General features: G+C 45.9%; 1 protein-coding gene across 3 annotated transcripts in view; it reads right to left on the bottom strand.

Annotated features, from left to right (window-relative positions):
- ypel1 (yippee like 1) overlaps nt 1-18,591 on the bottom strand; it is a 48,176-nt gene that overhangs the window by 20,525 nt on the left and 9,060 nt on the right. For all 3 annotated transcript variants that reach the window (XM_033043523.1, XM_033043522.1, XM_033043525.1), the window contains exon 2: nt 8,531-8,816. In XM_033043523.1, coding sequence (XP_032899414.1) covers nt 8,531-8,647 — 117 coding nt within the window. In that variant the 5' untranslated portion in view covers nt 8,648-8,816. The remainder of the gene's footprint in view (nt 1-8,530; nt 8,817-18,591) is intronic.

Below are 18,591 nucleotides of genomic sequence, written 5' to 3'. Positions count from 1 at the left end.
CTTGACGCCATAGCGGCCCATCGGGTAGCAGGTGCCTCTGTAGTTGGAGTGGAGTTGGGCTGGAGTTGGGCTGGAGTTGCCGCTTCTTCTCCGCGCTGGCTGTGGGCCTGGGGCTGCTGGTGTCGTTGGTCCGGGCAGTTGGTTGGTCCGGCGGGAGAGGTGGAAGTGAGCTGGGGTTGGCGCTTCTCTGCGTTGGCTGTGGACCTGGGTTCGGCAGCACTTGTGACGCCGGGGACACGGATTCGATCCTGGCTGCGGATGAGGAGCGGTTCTGTGTGTGTGCAGCTCCCGAGAGCCGGTCCAGTATCCAGTCCCCCCCTACCCCCGTCAGGTCTCCCACTCGTATCTGCCCCCTGACAAATACAAACTTGAAAAAAGACAAAGAAATCAGACCCAAACTATACTCACTAAATCTACAGCATTTCGTTCGATTTTTATTTATAGCGTTTGACCTTTGACAAATCCCATGATTCTTTGTGTCTTTCAGAATATCGAACTCGCTTATACAGAGCAGAAACAGGCCCTTCAGCACACCGTCTGCACCAAACAGCAATACCCCATACACCAGCAGAATCCTATGCACTAGAAACAATTTACAACTTACAGAAGCTAACTAACCTGCAAACCTGTACGTCTTGGGAGTGTGGGTGGAAACCAAAGCACTGTCACAGGGTGAACGTACAGACAGCATACAAGGTAAGGATCGAACTTAGGTCTCTGGCGCTGCAATCAGCAACTCTACCTTTGCGCTTCTATACCACCCCTAATTTCAGGTCCTTTCAAAGTAGGTTTTGCTGATGATTGTCCAGCCATACATAGGACTCAAACACTGTTATTCGAGAATTTTGCCCGAATAGTCTGTGACCCATAGCGCAATGTTTAAAGTCCATAGTGCTATGTTTAAAGCCCATAGCGCTGTGGCCAGTAGCGCTATATTTAGAACCATACCGCTGCATCCGACAGCGATTTGTTTAAATTCCCACGCGCTAAGCTGACAGCACTGTTAAAAACTTTGCGCGCCAAGTCCGTAGCGCAATGTGTATTGCTTAACGGCGTCAAGTCTGCAGCTGATAGCGCTGTATGTATTACATTGTGCGGCAAGTCTGTGGCTGAGGGCACTTTGTTTCCAGGGGAGGGGTGGGGGGGCTCTGATGCAGTCCCCTGCCATTGGTTGCAATTTGAATTTGGGGGCAGCACTATTGGCCAGGACTTACTGGCGGTTATTTCTGCCTGTATAAAGGCAGGCGCCGGTAGTAAGGTAGTTCTTGACGAGAGGGGTTCACTGAAAGGCAGTGTTGCAATCAGCGCCATGGACGGAGGCCGAGAGAGAGGGAGGTGTGCTGCTGTAAGACATTCTCTCTTGTGTTAATAAAACCGATTTGTAACTTAACGGACGAGTGTGCTTTTTTCCCAGTTCTACTAGTCAGATCCTTGAACCTGTTCCCTTGTAACATTTGGCGTAGTTGGCAGGATCTGATGAATTGAATAGAAAAATGTTTCGTAAAAAGAAATCAAACGGTCCACAGGAGTACCGCATTCCGGGGTGGACCGACAATACTGAGGGATTTGGAGCTCTGGCTAATCTCCTGGCGGCTCACGGGACGTCGGCCGACTGGGCAGACAAGACCGATCCCCAACATATTACATTGGGTTACCATCTTGTTTTGGTGCTGCCATATAGTGGATTTCAAAAAAAAAAAAAAAGGGGGCATCAACAGGGACTTTCTGATTCCCAGTCACCATAATTGAAAAGCAACAAGGGGGCAAAAACGGGGGACTTTCTGAGTCCTAGCCGCCAGAATTAGGAACCAACATAAGGCCATGGGGAAGAAAGAGCAGAGAATAATTGAATTAGAGCAAAATTTAGAGCAATTGAATCAACATTGCTTAACCATGGCCGACTCTGTTCGCTGGGCACAAGCTCGAGCCTAGGTAATGGAGGACAAAAACATTGATATGGCATGTAAATTAATAAAAGTGAAACAAGAAGACATGGTACGAAGGTACAATTGGATTCCAGACCCAGTCAAGGTCCGTGCCTTGGTAAAAAGAGGAAAGGGCCTGGACACGTGGGAAGAGGGAGGGGGACATATGGTATGATGAGGATGACCAATAGAAATTGTTGGTCTAAGGTCCTGTAATTTCCCCACCGCCAAATGTACCACTCGTCCCATTGGTCCCCTATTCAGATAAAGGATGGGAAGTGAAGCAGGCCCGGCCAATCCGCATGACAATCCTGGTTGAAAACACAGGAAATGGGGGGGGGGGGGGGGTCCCTTCGGCAACCCCTGTCACTACCTGGGAATTCCCAAATAAAGCCCTAGTGGAATTGGACCGGTTCTGCCAAAGGGTACGCAAAGACCGGTTCCGCCAAGGGTAGCGGTCTGGCCATTAAGGATGTGTGATATGGAGGGAGAAGGAATACTGTTATCAGATGGGGAACTGTCAGTATTAGGAGGCCTCTCAAGCAACTATGGGGTAAATAATATAATGTGGTCAGATAGAGGAGCGGAGCACCACTGCAGCGATTGTGAGAATGTTCCCCTCTTTGCTGGATTGGGACCTGAAGTCTAGAGAGGAGTGGCCCACTGTAGGGGAGGGGAGCAGTGTTCCCAGATATGGGCCCTCATCAGTGGCATTTATAATGGGCAGCTGGGATTCCCTGAGGAGCGCTGACCTCCAATATGGTAGGATTTCTGGTGAAAACGGCAGCACCCCACTTGAAGGTTGGTTAAGAAGGTTCAACTGTTGGGTATAAATGCAGGAGTAGCAAGATGGATTCAACAGTGGCTGAATGGGAGACGCCAGAGGGTAATGGTGAATGGCTGTTTGTCGGGTTGGAGGCAGGTGACTAGTGGGGTGCCTCAGGGATCTGTGTTGGGTCCTTTGTTGTTTGTCATGTACATCAATGATCTGGATGAAGGTGTGGTAAATTGGATTAGTAAGTATGCAGATGATACCAAGATAGGGGGTGTTGTGGATAATGAAGAGGATTTCCAAAGTCTACAGAGTGATTTAGGCCATTTGGAAGAATGGGCTGAAAGATGGCAGATGGAGTTTAATGCTGATAAATGTGAGGTGCTACACCTTGGCAGGACAAATCAAAATAGGACGTACATGGTAAATGGTAGGGAATTGAAGAATGCAGTTGAACAGAGGGATCTGGGAATAACCGTGCATAGTTCCTTGAAGGTGGAATCTCATATAGATAGGGTGGTAAAGAAAGCTTTTGGTATGCTAGCCTTTATAAATCAGAGCATTGAGTATAGAAGCTGGGATGTAATGTTAAAATTGTACAAGGCATTGGTGAGACCAAATCTGGAGTATGGTGTACAATTTTGGTCGCCCAATTATAGGAAGGATGTCAACAAAATAGAGAGTACAAAAGGAGATTTACTAGAATGTTGCCTGGGTTTCAACAACTAAGTTACAGAGAAAGGTTGAATAAGTTAGGTCTTTATTCTCTGGAGCGCAGAAGGTTAAGAGGGGACTTGATAGAGGTCTTTAAAATGATGAGAGGGATAGACAGAGTTGATGTGGACAAGCTTTTCCCTTTGAGAATAGGGAAGATTCAAACAAGAGGACATGACTTCAGAATTAAGGGACAGAAGTTTAGGGGTAACATGAGGGGGAACTTCTTTACTCAGAGAGTGGTAGCGGTGTGGAATGAGCTTCCAGTGGAAGTGGTGGAGGCAGGTTCGTTGGTATAATTTAAAAATAAATTGGATAGGCATATGGATGAGAAGGGAATGGAGGGTTATGGTATGAGTGCAGGCAGGTGGGACTAAGGGAAAAGAATTGTTCGGCACGGACTTGTAGGGCCGAGATGGCCTGTTTCCATGCTGTAATTGTTATATGGTTATATGAAGGGTATACTTCTGCCTCTTTTGGGACCGTCCAAAGGCAAATCTGTGGGGGAGGCCCTTGTTCTCCAGGTGGGGCTAGAACATGTGGCTGGTCCTTACAGTAGCTGGGTGTGCAAGATAGAATATGGTATGAGTGGGGACCGGGGGGTGCATTCCGTCTCAGCTGTAAGGAGATGTTTATGGCTTTGTTGAGGGCCGGGGTCCCCCGGGAGAGGGTGGATGGGATACCCTCTGCCGCCACTGTGCTTTGTAGAAAATCACTGTCAGGGGAGGACGAGCGAGTCAGGGGAGAAAGGAACCAACATCACCCAGAAAGAGGGACAGAGGTCTCCTCTCAACCCTACAGACGGTCAGTCGTGATACCCATGGGGTCGCATCCACAGGAGAAGAGTTGAGGGATGGAGTCCTCCTGTCCCGCTCCCATAGGGGTATAGCCAGGTCCCCCGGCATATATTCGGCAGCCCTTTCCCAGCCGGGAGACCAGAGGCCACAGCATAGGTATATGCAATACAGTTGGGGGGGAATGTACAGCACTGGTTGGCCCTAGTGGACACGAGGACACTGGAGCAGAACACACCATAGTCCCAGGGGATCCTGGGAAGATACACAGCCCGTGGGTGCTGGTGAAGGGGCTAAGGGGCACACTCACCCCCGCCTTACAAACCACCCTTCCAGTGTCCATTGCAAGCGGGCCCCCTCCAACTAGTTCGGTCCTCATTACCACATCCCCCGAGTGCATATTGGGAATGAACGTGTTGTGAGGCCAGTCCTTACAAACCAGCAGGCGTTGCCTGAGCCACTGTGCTAATGGGATCAGCCAAGTGGGAATCATTGGTCATCCCGCCTCCCTCACGGGTGATTCACACCAAGCAGTATCGCATACCGGGCAGTACCACGGTGATTAGTGATACAGTCGAGGCTTTGCACAAGGCTGTGGTCATCAGACCGGCCACTTCCCCCTATAATAGCATGGTCTGGCTGGTGCGGAAAGCTGATGGCACGTGGAGAATGACAATTGATTTCAGTCAGTTGAAAAAACACACCCCGCCGCTATCCTCCACCATTCAGGAAGTGGTGCCCATAGTAGAGGGTATTTCGGGGCATGAAGAGAAACCTTGTTATGTGATACTTGACTTGGCCAACACTTTTTTTCTCAATTCTCCTGAGCCCTGGTTCCCAGGATCAAATTTCCTTACGTGGGAGGGACGGCAGAACACCTTTTGCCGCCTACCACAGAGGTACGTACACAGCCCCTCCCTTCATCATGATATTATTGCCAGGGCAGATAGGGCAGAGAATGGGGCGAGTCGTCTGCATGAGCAGGTTATGTCCCTCCCTGCGGACGAAACGTGGGTGGATGCAGGAGTATGTTCCACTGGAACCTACCCCCATCTAATGGGGTAAGCCCTATGACGACTTGACTCCGGATGAGGAGAAACGCGTGGTTCACAGATGGCTTCAGCCGATGGAAGGGTGGCAAACAAGTGTGGAACGCTGCGGCCCTGCACCCACACTCTGGTGAAGTCCAACAGTTTAGAGGGAAAAGGGGGGAATGGTCAGCTGGCTGAGTTGGTGACTGTGACCCTGCCTCTTAAACAAGCGGTGGGACGGGTACGGATTTACACAGATTCATGGGCAGTGGCGAATGGGATGGCTGTTTAGATGCCCTGCTGGCAAAGCCAGAATTGGGAAATATACAGCTCCTATGGGGTCGCCCCTACTGGGAACATGTCCACCACCGCCTGATTACGGTCTACCACGTAGATGCACACACTACACAGGATATTGAGGAGGCAATACATGCACATAATTTTGACTACCCTATCGACAGCAGCATTATGCGATAGGGTAGTCAAAATTATGTGCATCACGGCACAGTCCGTCGATGAAAGAGAGCACCTCGCTGTCTGGGCACATCAGAAAAGGGGGCATCTGGGGGTGGATGGGGCTAGGAAATGGGCTGAAGCACGAGGGGTGGCACTAACACATGATGAAGTGAAAATGACCATTACTAACTGCAAGGTTTGCCAACACATAAAGCACCAAAAAGGACAATAGGCCCATAGGGTTGAATTAGGCGTGGCATCGGGGCCAGCCAAACTTGGCAGATTGATTATATCTGCTCCCACAACAAAATAAGAAAAAATGTATTAGCCATGTAAGTATTGATGGTGCACCCCTGCAGCCACGCCGATCAGGGCAGCACAGTAAAAGGATTGCAGCAACTGTCTGTGTATGGGATCCCATGGGAAATAGTCGGATAACAGCCCCACTTTGCGGGATCCCGAATCCTGGAAAGGCCTGTGGAATCTGGCATTGTATGGGTTTTCCACATCCCATACTACCCACAGGCTACTGGACTTATCGAACGCGTGAATGGACTACTGAAACAGCAAATAAACTCGCTGACATCGATGCACACCCTCCAGGGGTGGTTGGGAGTTCTGCAACCAGCCGTGAGCAACCTGAACTCGTTGAGCCAAGGAGGATCACCTATGTCGCGGCACTTGGCAGTGTCGGACCCTCCAAAGACTGAGGAAGTGGAATTGATGGAGGAAGAATCAGGAAAGGTCTGGATACAGTATTCCCAAAAGCCACCCGAAAAGTGCAAGATCGTGCCGCGCGGACTGGGTAATAAGTGATGGGTGGCGTTGCCGGGGGAACAGGGTGTGGTATGCTTAAACACCAGAGACTAACTAAAAGGGAGTGAGTATGCTTTTTCCCCCAACTGACCGATTCGCTGCAGGCCCACATGCTCATGGAGGAGTATCAGCAGGACGGATGGGTCTGGCACCAGATACCAGTGGATCACCCAGACCCAAGTACCTTATGACTGACATCGGGTCCATCACTATTGTATCGGGCGCTGTGTTTGCCAGGAAGGACATGGGTGAATTATTAAGTTGGTATACTGTTGCTTGCCTGTTTGCGGTGTTCGGAACGAGTGCTGTACTTATATTCCAGATGATTCAGAGAACATCACCAACCTCGCTGACCACATCCAAGAAGATTCGAAGGGTCGGAAAACAGTACCACGACTACAACCCCCCCGGGAGGATGGTGGCCTTTCGGGATGTTTGGAGGCTGAGGACTGGCCATCGGGACAATCTTGTTGGCAATTATATTATTGCGTTGTATGTGCAGATTGGCATCACGACCGCGTGGATTTCACTAAAGTCTGTGGGCCGAATGTAACGAGGCCACGCCTCCGTGCCAGATGTAATGGTAACCAGACTGTTCGAGGGGTGGAGTGCTATACGAGAAATTTGCCCAAACCCATATCGGTATGTTTAAAGCCCATAGCGCCGTGGCCAGTAGCGCAATATTTAGAACCATAGCACTGCAGCCAACACCTCTCTGTAGTACTATGTGTTTTGTTTTATACACTGTCTGCAGCTGATAGCACAGTGTGTATTACCTTGCGCGCCAAGTCTGCGGCTGATAGCTCTTTGTTTCCAAAGTTGGGGGGAGGGGGGGCTTGCTCTGATGCAGTCCCGAGCCATTGGTTGTAATTTGAATGTGGGAGCAATGTTATTGGCCCGTTACCGGTGGTTCTTTTTGCCTGTAGAAAGGCAGACGCCGGTAAGCCATAAGGTAGTCATTGACGAGAGGGGTTCACCAACGAGCTGAGTTGCGATCAGCGCCGCGGACGGAGGCCAAGAGAGAGGGAGGTGTGCTGCTGTAAGATGGGCCCCCGCGCATGCCGAGATAAGTATTGTTTTTGTTCTCTCTCGTGCCAATAAAACAGATTTGTAACTTAACGGACGAATGTGCCTTTTTTCTGTTTTACTAGTCAGATCCTTGAACCTGTTCCCTCGTAAAAAGCCACTCGCTGTTAATTGTGCAACATTTACAATCCCAACATAGGTAGCCATGGCTTTTTTGGTACATCAAAGAGGAATACACTGGTAAGTTGGAGAGTGGGTGGAAGAACCCCCCCCCCCACCACACAAAGAAACGACAACTAGCATCAAACAATTGGAAAAAAACTCATAAGCAATAAACTCAAGGTCGGTCATGAATATTATTGCTCCAGAATTTTTTTACCCCTCCAAAACCAACCCAGCTTCCTTTTAAAGAGGTCCAGTTGTTTTAGGTCCGACTCAAACTCTGATGCATTACCCAAATCCACCTCCAGTCCGGCAAGTGATTATCACCAAAAGTGATTATCGAAGTTTTCCAGCCACCAAAACCAGGTATTCTGAGAAAATACTTTCTGCCTTTCTGCCCAGCAAGTTCATGCCAACTTTTACATCTATCCTATCCCAGGCCATTTTATTTTCCCCACATTGTTATCAATGCTCCCAAGGTTTTACCATTTTGCCTAATTCACTCTGGTTCATTTGTTTTAAATCTGTAGCAACTTACTCTCTTGCCAGTAAAATAGTTGCTTCTTGTCCATTCCATCAAAAGTCATTATAATCTAAGAGCTCAGATGATTTGAGTTCTTGCCAAATACATTGAAATAGTCTCTGGTAGTTTGCTAAACTACAACCAGCTCACTCAGCATTGATTGAGTTGAAATGGAAGGCTTAGTCTTTCTACTTACTCGCAGGAACATCCAAACAACCATGGATTTATAAGCACAACACTTATGCTGGTCTACAATAAGCAATAGAAAAAAGCCCCCGTTAAACCTCTACTTTCCCCCAGCTGTTGCTTACCTTAGAAATTAATTCATCATGATTCGCAAGATGAGCTCGACAGTGAATGCAGCTGTATGTCCGGTGGCAGTTTGGCAGATAAGCCTGGAAGGTTTTTGATTTTGTCATCTTCACCATTTCCAACGGATGTTCTTCGCTGCTGAGCTCAGGGCTGGCAGTCGAAGAGTTACAAGCCTGGTGCACTCTCTGACAGAAGAAACACTGGAAAACGCAAGCAAAAGCCGTCGTTGTACAGGAGTGTGTGTGGCCTTCTCCACACAGACACCACGAGGGAAACTGTCAGAACCTACAAAGGGAAATCCAGAATGTCCACATTAGCAAAAGGCAATAAAGACAGAGGAATACATACACTGAACAAAGTTGGGAATTACACTGCTGGGTTCATTGCGACAGGGTAATATTTTATCATGTAGGTGTATTAAATTGCTTGGAACCAAGGAAAGTAAAGGGAATTAAGAAACACCTAATCCAAGGTAGTTTATGCATTTTAATTCATATTTGATGAATTAAGCAACAAATTTGTTTTTAAAAAGTCAGTATTACTACACACTACCCTCGTCAAATTAAATTACTTGGTATTTCACATTAACCCAGTTTGGGAAAAGGCATCACTTCTTATTTAGAGAATTTTTACAGCCTTCAGACTTGACATCAAATTGTACAACTTTAGATAACTCTCCTGCTCTGTAGCAAAAAAGGCAATTTCTGCAGCAATTCGTCCATTAATGATATTGGTTAGGCATTTTCCCATCTTTATTAGTACAACTGGCTTGCTTGCCATGATCTGTAGCTCTGCATTTCACTGCTTTATATGCTTTTCTTTATATTCTCACCCCCTAACTGCTTTTATCAAATCAACTGGATGACTTCCACAATTTATCCCCATGATGATCCTGACCCCACCCTATCAGAGATATATTCCCTTTGTCCCACCCACACCTTCTTTGATATTTAAAGTTAACTGTGTTCCCTCGTCCCTAGTTCTGACAGTCTTTGATCTGATTTTTTTTTCTCTTCCACTAATACGCTTTGACTTGTTAAACATTTCCAGCATTTTTTGTTTTTATTTCAGATTTCCATCATTTTGCCTTTTCTTGGGGGGGGGGGTTACTTCAAAAACAGAATATTTGAAATCTAAAACAAATAAAAAGGAAACCAGATCAGTTAGATCTGTAGAGGCATTGATGTGAAGACAGCAAGATCCACAAGGAAGATGATTTGATATTCTCCCACTTATTCTAAAGTTCAAAACAAACTACAAACTACAGTAAAATCATAGTTTTGACTGCTCACCCCTTCCACTGTGTTTACCACATACTTTTAATGAAAGTTCTAAAACCACAGCAACAAATTAGCTCCAGTCTCACTTACTCATTTGTTGATTGTGCTATCTTGGTGTGGCAACATTTTCTGTAGTGTTTACAAACATAATGGGCCTGTCCCACTTAGGCGATTTTTTAGGCGACTGCCGGTGACAGTCACAGTCGTAGCAGGACGCCAAAATGGACCCACCCTCGGATAATGTCCACGACAAGCTACCACCTAGTCGACGCCAAGCTACGTCAACCGGCGACACAATTCCTCGCGACTTGGGACACCCACCTACGACCACACCTACGACAACCACAACACCTACGACAACTGAAGTTAACCTACCTCCACCTCCACAAGCTACGACAAGCTACGACCCTGTCGCCGACAAATGAAGACAACTGAAGACCTCTCTTGACGCCGGTACTGTCGCCGGTACTGTTGCCGGTTGACGCCAATGGAATTCACAGAGGTCATCACCAACGTCACCTGGCGTCAATCTACGACAGGAGAAGACAGTCAACGTCAAGCCCACTGTCGCCGAAAGGTTTTGAACATTTCAAAATCCAGCGGCGACAAGAAAAAAGGTTATGACACTTGACGAGGCAACTCACGACAATACAGGCGTCACCCCGCGACCATGTGGCGACAGCCTATTTTCCGTCTGTCGCCGAAAAAAATCGCCTAAGTGGGACAGGCCCTTAAGTTACTGTATTTCAAATAGCAATTCATTGGTTGCGAAATACTTTGATGCAACTTGAAATGTGATATGTCATTATATAGTTGCAAATGCATTCACCCCCTTCCTGGTGTTTCAATAAACTTAGCTTTCCAGTTTCCTGTCAATACCCATTGCTTTAAAGAATTTACCACTTTGAATGTTGACCTCGAGTCCATTGTTCCTGCCAACTGTTTACTAAAACAAACAAGTATGACTTTTATATTCTATCTCCATATATCTGCATATTCCCCAGCTTCATTTATTTAATTTTCAGTTGTAGAATCTGTTCCCAGCTTTGGTACTTTATCCCAGCATTAATGCCTCATAACAATAGTTTCCTAACACCAAATCATTCTATTGAATCTATCCTTTACAATAGTTATCAGTCGTGATAAGCAGAGCCTATGGCCAGACTATTCCTCCAAAACCCACTGTCAGCCATTTTTGGTACTCCTCCCAACACCACCTCTCTGTTGCGTTGAAGCGGGTCCTGGCTTTTACAACCTTGTTAGCCCGGAGACTGATCTTGCTTAACTGGAGGCTCACCTGTCCCCCGAAACACGCCCGCTGGATCAAGGAGGTGCTCTGCAATTTAAAGCTTGAAAAACTTAGGTTCTCTCTCAAAGGCTCTACCAAGACATTCCTAGACACATGGAACCCTTTCCTGGAACTTGTTAACTCTTAACTTGTCCCCGGATTCGGAAGAGGACTGAGTGCTTTCCATCACTGTCCTGCTTTACTGCAGCTACTCCCCCCTTAGCCTCCCCCCCTCCCCACACTTATTTATTTAATTACCTGCTTATTTACTGTTATTAGTGATTTTTTTTTTTTTTTCTTTCCCCCCCAGTACATTTTGTTTTGTTTATCTCTACGTATTTGTGTGGATGTGTACGTATGTGAGTGTTGTTTGTCCCCATTTGGTTCCGACCTGATTCGGGTGGGTTGAAGGTGGGTACGGGTAAGGGCTTTGAGGGCCGTTTACATTCTGTTGCACAATTATGCCTTGAGTGTCACTGTCTGTTATTATTGTATGTATGCAAATTGATGTGAAATTCAAATAAAAAGATTTCAACAAAAACAAAAAAACCCAAAAAAACCCCAATAGTTATCAGTCAATCATACCACGTAGAAAAGATCTACACCATGGCTTGTCCAACAATTGTACAATCATTACATCAGGTCTAAGGTCACACCTGTTAGCTGCATGCTGCCAGTCCTATCCAAAATATAACTACATTTAACCAAGCATTCTAGAACTGAATTTTGAACTCTTGTTGTTTGCCAAACAACCCAACAACTAAAAGATTTTCAGTGTTATGCTTAGTATGCGCACACCATCTGTAAACACCTAGAATAAAGCAATAGAAAATAAATGTATAACAGTACAGCACAGGAACTTCAGTCCACAATGTCTGGGATGAACATGCCAAGACAAACTAATCTCATCTGCCGGCATTTGAACCATATTCCTCCATTCCCAGTATATACTGTATATCCATGTGCCTTTCTAAAAGACTCAAGTACCATTAATGTATCTGCCTCCACCTCCTCCACCAACAGCACTTGCCAAATTCCACTCCACCACACATAGCCTTTAAACTTTGCCCTCTAGCCTTTAACATTTCTACCTGGGGGGTGGGGGGGGGGGGGGGGGGGGGGGGAACGAGGATTCTGACTATTTATCCCATTTATGCCTCTCAAAGTTATACACTTCGATCAGGTCTATGCTCAAACTCTGACTCCAGAAAAAACAATCCAAGTGTATCCAACCTTTCCTTGCAGGTAATACCCCCTTATCAAGGCAGCATTCTAGTCAACATCTTCTGCACCCTCTCAAAAGCCTCTACAGTTTCTGTAATGAGGTGACCAGAACAGCATGCAATACTCCAAATGAGACTTGACCAAAGTCTTATAGAGCTGTATCATGACTTCTCAACTCTTATAGTCAATGCCCTGACCAATAGAGGCGAGTATACCATACAACTTGCCATTATCTACTTGTGTTGACAATTTCATGGAGTTATGGACATAGGCTAGCATATCCTGCACATCAATGCTTTTAAGGATAAAGTGCTGGAGTAACTAAGCAGGTCAGGCAGCATCACTGGAGAATATGGATAGATGATGTTTCGGGTTGGAGCCTTTCTTCAGACCAATAGTGTGGGGGGGGGGGGGGGGGGGTGGGTGGGTGGAAGAAAGAAAGCTGGGAGATACTAGAGGCAGGACAAAGAGTGCCAGGCAAAGGGGGTTTTGGTAGGCAGATGGTTGGAACAAAGGCCAGAGATTGAAACCAAATCTGAAAGACAAATGGATTGAAGAGTTGCAAATGGTGAAGTCAGAGGAAGGAATGAGACGGGGAAGGGGAGAAATAGGCGAGAGTCCAGGTAAAGGGGGGGGGGGGGAAGGTTGTTGGGGTTACCAAAAATTGGAGAATTCAACATTCATATAATTAGGTTCTAAACTATCCAAGCTGAATACGAGGTGCTGGACATAACAGAAAAGTCAGAATGGGAAGGGGGGTTGTAATGGTCATCACCCAGAGATCCAGTAGACCTTGATGGACCTTGGTCTCGCACATGTACAGCAGGAATATCAGTTGCATTAGATGAGGTTAGTAGGGACTTTTAAGGATCTTGTCATTATCCGTAATCTTTCTTACCTCTGAAAGTGCAACACCTCACATTTGCTCAGATTAAACTCCATTTGCTATTTCCCTGCCCTTATTCTACTGTATACTTTGACAACCTTCCTCGCTGTCTACAACTCCACCAATATTGGTGCAGGCACAAACGTACTAACCATTTTATATACATCACAAACAGAGGTCCCAGCACAGATCTCTGTGGAACACCACTGGGCACAGATCTCCAGCCACAACAATACTATTCCACCACATTGATTTCAATGAATAAGCCAGTTCTGAATCTATACAACCAATTCTCCATAAATTCAGTGCGTGTCAATCTCCAGGATCAATCAGAACTTGGTTCAATTATTAAAATCCATGTTTACAGGATCCATCGCCCTTAACTTCATTGATCACATTGACACTTCAATAAACTCGATAAAGTTAGTACGACATGATCTAATGCTTAGAAAGCCATGTTGACCATCGGCAATAAGCCCATTCCCTTCCAAATGGAGTAAATTCAGTCCCAAAGAATCCCCGCCAATAGTTTCCCTACCATTGACATGAAGCCTACAATTCCCAGGATTATCTCTACTTCCCTTCTTAAAGAAGGAAACATTAGTTATTATCCAGTCCTCTGGGACCTTGCCTGCATCTATCTTCAAGGACCTTGCAAATTCTCCTTTTACCTCTATTAATAAACTGGGATAGATGCCATCAGGCCTGCAGAAGCTCTTCAAGACTCCTAACACTGCCTCCTCCTTGATTGCAAACTGCCCTCACATATGCACTGATCTCACCATTTTCCTCAGATACTAATGCAAAGTACTTCCTTTCCGTCCTGGGCCTCCTCCATTGCCAGTACGAGGCCACATACAAACTGGAGGAACAGCATCTCATATTCATATAATGGTATGAACATTAGATTGTAGCTCCAATGTTCAGTGACTACAAAACACTACCCCCCCCCACCCCTCCCCCTACATTTCTACATCTTTATCTGTTGCCTGGATTCCAAAGTTATACTTCAAGTGTTCATTAAAGCCCTCCAGAATTAGATAGAATAGAAAAGTGCAACAGTAAAAGGAAACTTTAAAAAAAGTTAGGGCCTACAAATCATTATTCACTGTGACACCCTCATATCCTCCCCCCCCCCCCCCCCCCCCCCCCCCCCAAGCTTCATTTCATCTATTTATTAACTAAAACAAATCATAATATTCTATCCAAAGTAATCAAAGAAGACAAATCTGCATCCATTTTGTAACTCACTTCTGGTATATTTAATGTCAGTGATATATTGATTTAAAAAAAATTTGAGACTAAAAAAAGCCTAATAATGACGACGTTTGATTTGTGGTAATTGAGAACTGAGAACATGGTTACAATCACATATGGTTTATTTATCACATCATGTATAAGTACAGAGTTCACAGAGCCCGAGGTACAGTGGTTGTTAACCTGACCCAAGATCTCTTTCCCAATAAAGAACCTCACACAATTAATACAAATCAAAGGTTAATCCACAAGGAAATACGTGCAGGATTAGACAGCCTAGCTCCTTATGTCAGCCTAGTCATGCAATTGTGATCAAGGCAGATCTACCCCAGATCTCATCTCCCCAAAATCCACAAACAGAACTGTCCTAGCCGACCCATTGTTTCTGCTTGTTCATGTCCCACCAAATTAATTTCGACCTACCTCGACTCCATCCTATCTCCTCCCCAGTCCAATCCCTCCCTACCCATGTCCAAGACACTTCACATACTCTTCGACTCCTCAATGACTTCTGTTTTCTAGGCCGCCACTCCCTCATCTTTACTGGATGCCAAGTTACTCTACACCTCTATCCGCCACCAGGAAGATCTAAAGCCCTCCGTTCCTTCCGCGACTGCAGAACAAGCCAATTTCCATCTACCAATACTCTCCTCCGCCTAGTGGAGCTGGTCCTCACCCTCAACAACCTCTTCTTCGACTTCTCCCACTTCCTCTAAATCCAAGGCGAAGCTATGGGCACTCGCATGAGCCTCAGTTATGCCTGCCTCTTTGTAGGGTACGTCGAACAAATACTGTTCCAGGCGTACACTGGCCCTATCCCCGAACTCTACCTCCGCTATATTGACAACTGCATTGGTGCTACCTCCTGTACCCATGCAGGAACTCATTGACTTCATCAACTTCACCACCAATTTCTATCCTGCACTCAATTTCATGAGGACCATCTCTGACATCTCCATGCCGTTTCTAGATCTCACCGTCTCCATCACAGGAAGCAGGCTATTGACCGACATCTGCCACAAACCTACTGACTCCCATAGCTATCTAGACTACACCTCTTTCCACCCCGCTTCCTGTAAAGACTTTATCCCCTACTCCCAATTCCTCCGTCCACACCGCATCTGCACCCAGGATGAGGTTTTCCCATACCATGGCATCGGAGATGTCCTCATTCTTTAGGAAACGGGGGTTCCCCTCTTCCATTATAGATGAGGCTCTCACTAGACACTCCTCGATATCCCGCAGCTCTGTTCTTGCTCCCCCTCCCCCACATTCACAACAAGGACAGAGTCCACCTTGTCCTCACCTTCCACCCCATCAGCCATCGCATACAGCATATAATCCTCCAGCATTTTCACCACCTCCAATATGAACCCACTACTGGCCACATCTTCCCATATCCACACCTTTCTGCTTTCTGTAGAGACCATTCCCTCCAAAACTCCCTGGTCAACTCGTCCCTTCCCACCCAAACCACCCCCTTCCCAGGTACTTTCCCTTGCAAGCGCAGGATATGCAACACCTGTCCCTTTAACTTCCTCCTCGACTCCATTCAAGGAGACAGTCTTTCCAGGTGGGGCAGAGGTTCACTTGCACCTCCTCCAACCTCATCTACTGTATCCGCTGTTCCAGGTGTAACTTCTCTACATCGGCGAGACCAAGCGCAGGCTCGGCGATCGTTTCTCTGAACACATCCACTCAGTCCGTCTTAACTTACTTGATCTCCCGGTTGCTCAGCTCTTCCAACTCCCTCCCATCTTTGTCCCGCCCACTGCCGACATCAGTCTGAAAAAGGGTCTCAACCCGATACGTCACCCATTCCTTCTCTCCAGAGATGCTGCCTGGGGTGGGAGATTACAACCTTCACGTGGTCCGCCCTGTTTCGACGAATGCAATCAACCTGGCGTGCACAATCGAGTAAGATCAAATAGAACAAGTTGTCCTACAACATTAGGCTGTGCACGCCATATGCAAGAAGAAGAGATGCTGCCGTCCCGCTGAGTTACTCCAACGTTTTGTGTCTACCCTCAGCTTCTCTTCTGTGCCATATCCATCGATTTGCCAATCATTTAACAATGTATCTAGCTGCCACAACACTGGCAGAGATTTATTGCCGTCTGCAGGAAAACATTTCTATGCACCTTGATTTTTATGAACCTCTGCTTCACCTTATACCCAGGCCCTCTCATTTAATTCTCTCCCAATTGTGAAAACTCAATATCTAGTACCACATTCCAATAAAACCATCCCTCATTCTTTTAAACTCCACAGAATGCAGACCCAACCAGTTTAGCCTCTCGTAAGGACAATGTTCTCATTCCAGGAATTAGTCTTCATGGTTAATTTATCCTTTCTTGGTTAAGGGGCACAAAATCACATACTTTTCTCATCTTTACTCTTCTGAAAATAAAGTGCCCAACAAGAGGATCAAATTTTACAATTGTGCCATGTTTGCTCCTTTGCCAACTTGTCCAATACAATGAGAATAAATCCATATCAGTATACGAATGGCCTGTACCAAAGAGGTAACACGACTAAAAATGACTGCCACCTTCATTCTTTAGAGATATGGGGCAAAATAGGTCCAAACCAAGAGGAGGAGTTTGAAGTCCTAGTTTGATGAAGGCAGCACTAACAAAGAAGGAAGATGATATGACAGAAAAGTTTAGGATGAGTATTACTGAATTGGATACAGAACTGAATGCACAGCTGCCAACCAAATAGCAGTTTGAAATGCTAAGCAATCAAGGAGTTGATAAATTTATCAAGCCAGGCTCCATGTGCATCCGGATTTCAAGAAACTAGCCAGACATGATCAGAAGGTTACTCAAGAGTATTCCAGGGATAAGATGAATATGTATTTAGATGGACAAGGAAGATTAGGGATAGTCAGAACGATTTTGTACGTGGGAGATTGGGTGTCACAAATATTTTTGACGGTGTGTCCAAAAACATTGATGAGGGCAGACTTGTAGACATATATATCGATTTTGGCAAGGTATTTGACAAGGTTCCACATGGTAGGATGCTCTGGAAGATTAGATCACATTGGATCCAAGTGGAGATAGCTGATGGGAGAGAAAATTGGCTTCATGGAAGGAAGCAGAGGATGATGATTGAAGGCTGTTCTTCGGACAGGCCTGTGACTTGTGGTGTGCCTCAGGGGTCGGTGCCGACCCCATTGCTGTTTGTCATCTATATCAATAACTTGGAAGAGAATGTACAAAGCCTGATTAGTAAGTTTGCAGATGACACTAAAATGGGCGGTATTATAGGTAGTGAAGATGATTGTCACAAATTGCAGGAGGTTCTTGATCAGTTGGGCAGGTTGCAATTTGAGGAAATAGTTGATGGAATTTAATACAGAGAAATGAGAGGTATTGCATTTTGGAAAGTCTAACCAGGGCTGGACCTACACAGTGCATAGCAGGGTCTGGGGAGTGTTTAGAGCAGGGGGATCTAGGAGTGCAGGTATATAATTTCTTGAAAGTGGCGTCAGAGGTAGATAGGGTGGTGAAGGCAGCTTTCGACACATTGGCCTTCACCAGAGTATTGAGTACAGCAGTTGGGAGGTCACATTACAGTTGTACAAGACATTGGTGATGCTGCATTCAGTTTTGGTCACGTTGTTAGAGAAAAGATGTTGATAAGCTGGAAAGGGTGCAAAGAAGAATCATGAGGATGTTGTCTGGACTCAAGGGCCTGAGCTACAGGGAGAGGTTGAGCAAGCTAGGTTATTATTCCTTGGAGCTCAGGAGGAGGGGTGATCTTAGAAGTGTACAAGATCATGAGAGGAATCGATAGAGTAAATGTAGAGCCTCACCATTTCACACCACTGCAAAAAGCTTGATACTACAAAACCTTCTTCATTTGCCAAGCTCTTTCACAGTAAATATTCGGACATGACCTTTGGCATGAACATTCATTCCATATCTACAGTCAAAAAAGGAATAACTGCTAAAAATGATGAGCATTTCTTTATTTTTTAAGATTTTATTTTACAGATGTGGCATAAATGTGAAACTCCATTCATAGTTGGTACAAATAGTATCAATGCTTTTTAATGAGCAGCCAAATAAATTACAAGCAGGAAAAGGGATATGCTGTCAAGGCAGGATGAAATAG

Source organism: Amblyraja radiata, chromosome 25, assembly GCF_010909765.2.
Source record: "Amblyraja radiata isolate CabotCenter1 chromosome 25, sAmbRad1.1.pri, whole genome shotgun sequence".
NCBI classification, from domain to species: Eukaryota; Metazoa; Chordata; class Chondrichthyes; order Rajiformes; family Rajidae; genus Amblyraja; species Amblyraja radiata.
Note: the sequence above shows the minus strand (reverse complement) of the source record. Positions and strands in the feature narration are given on the sequence as shown.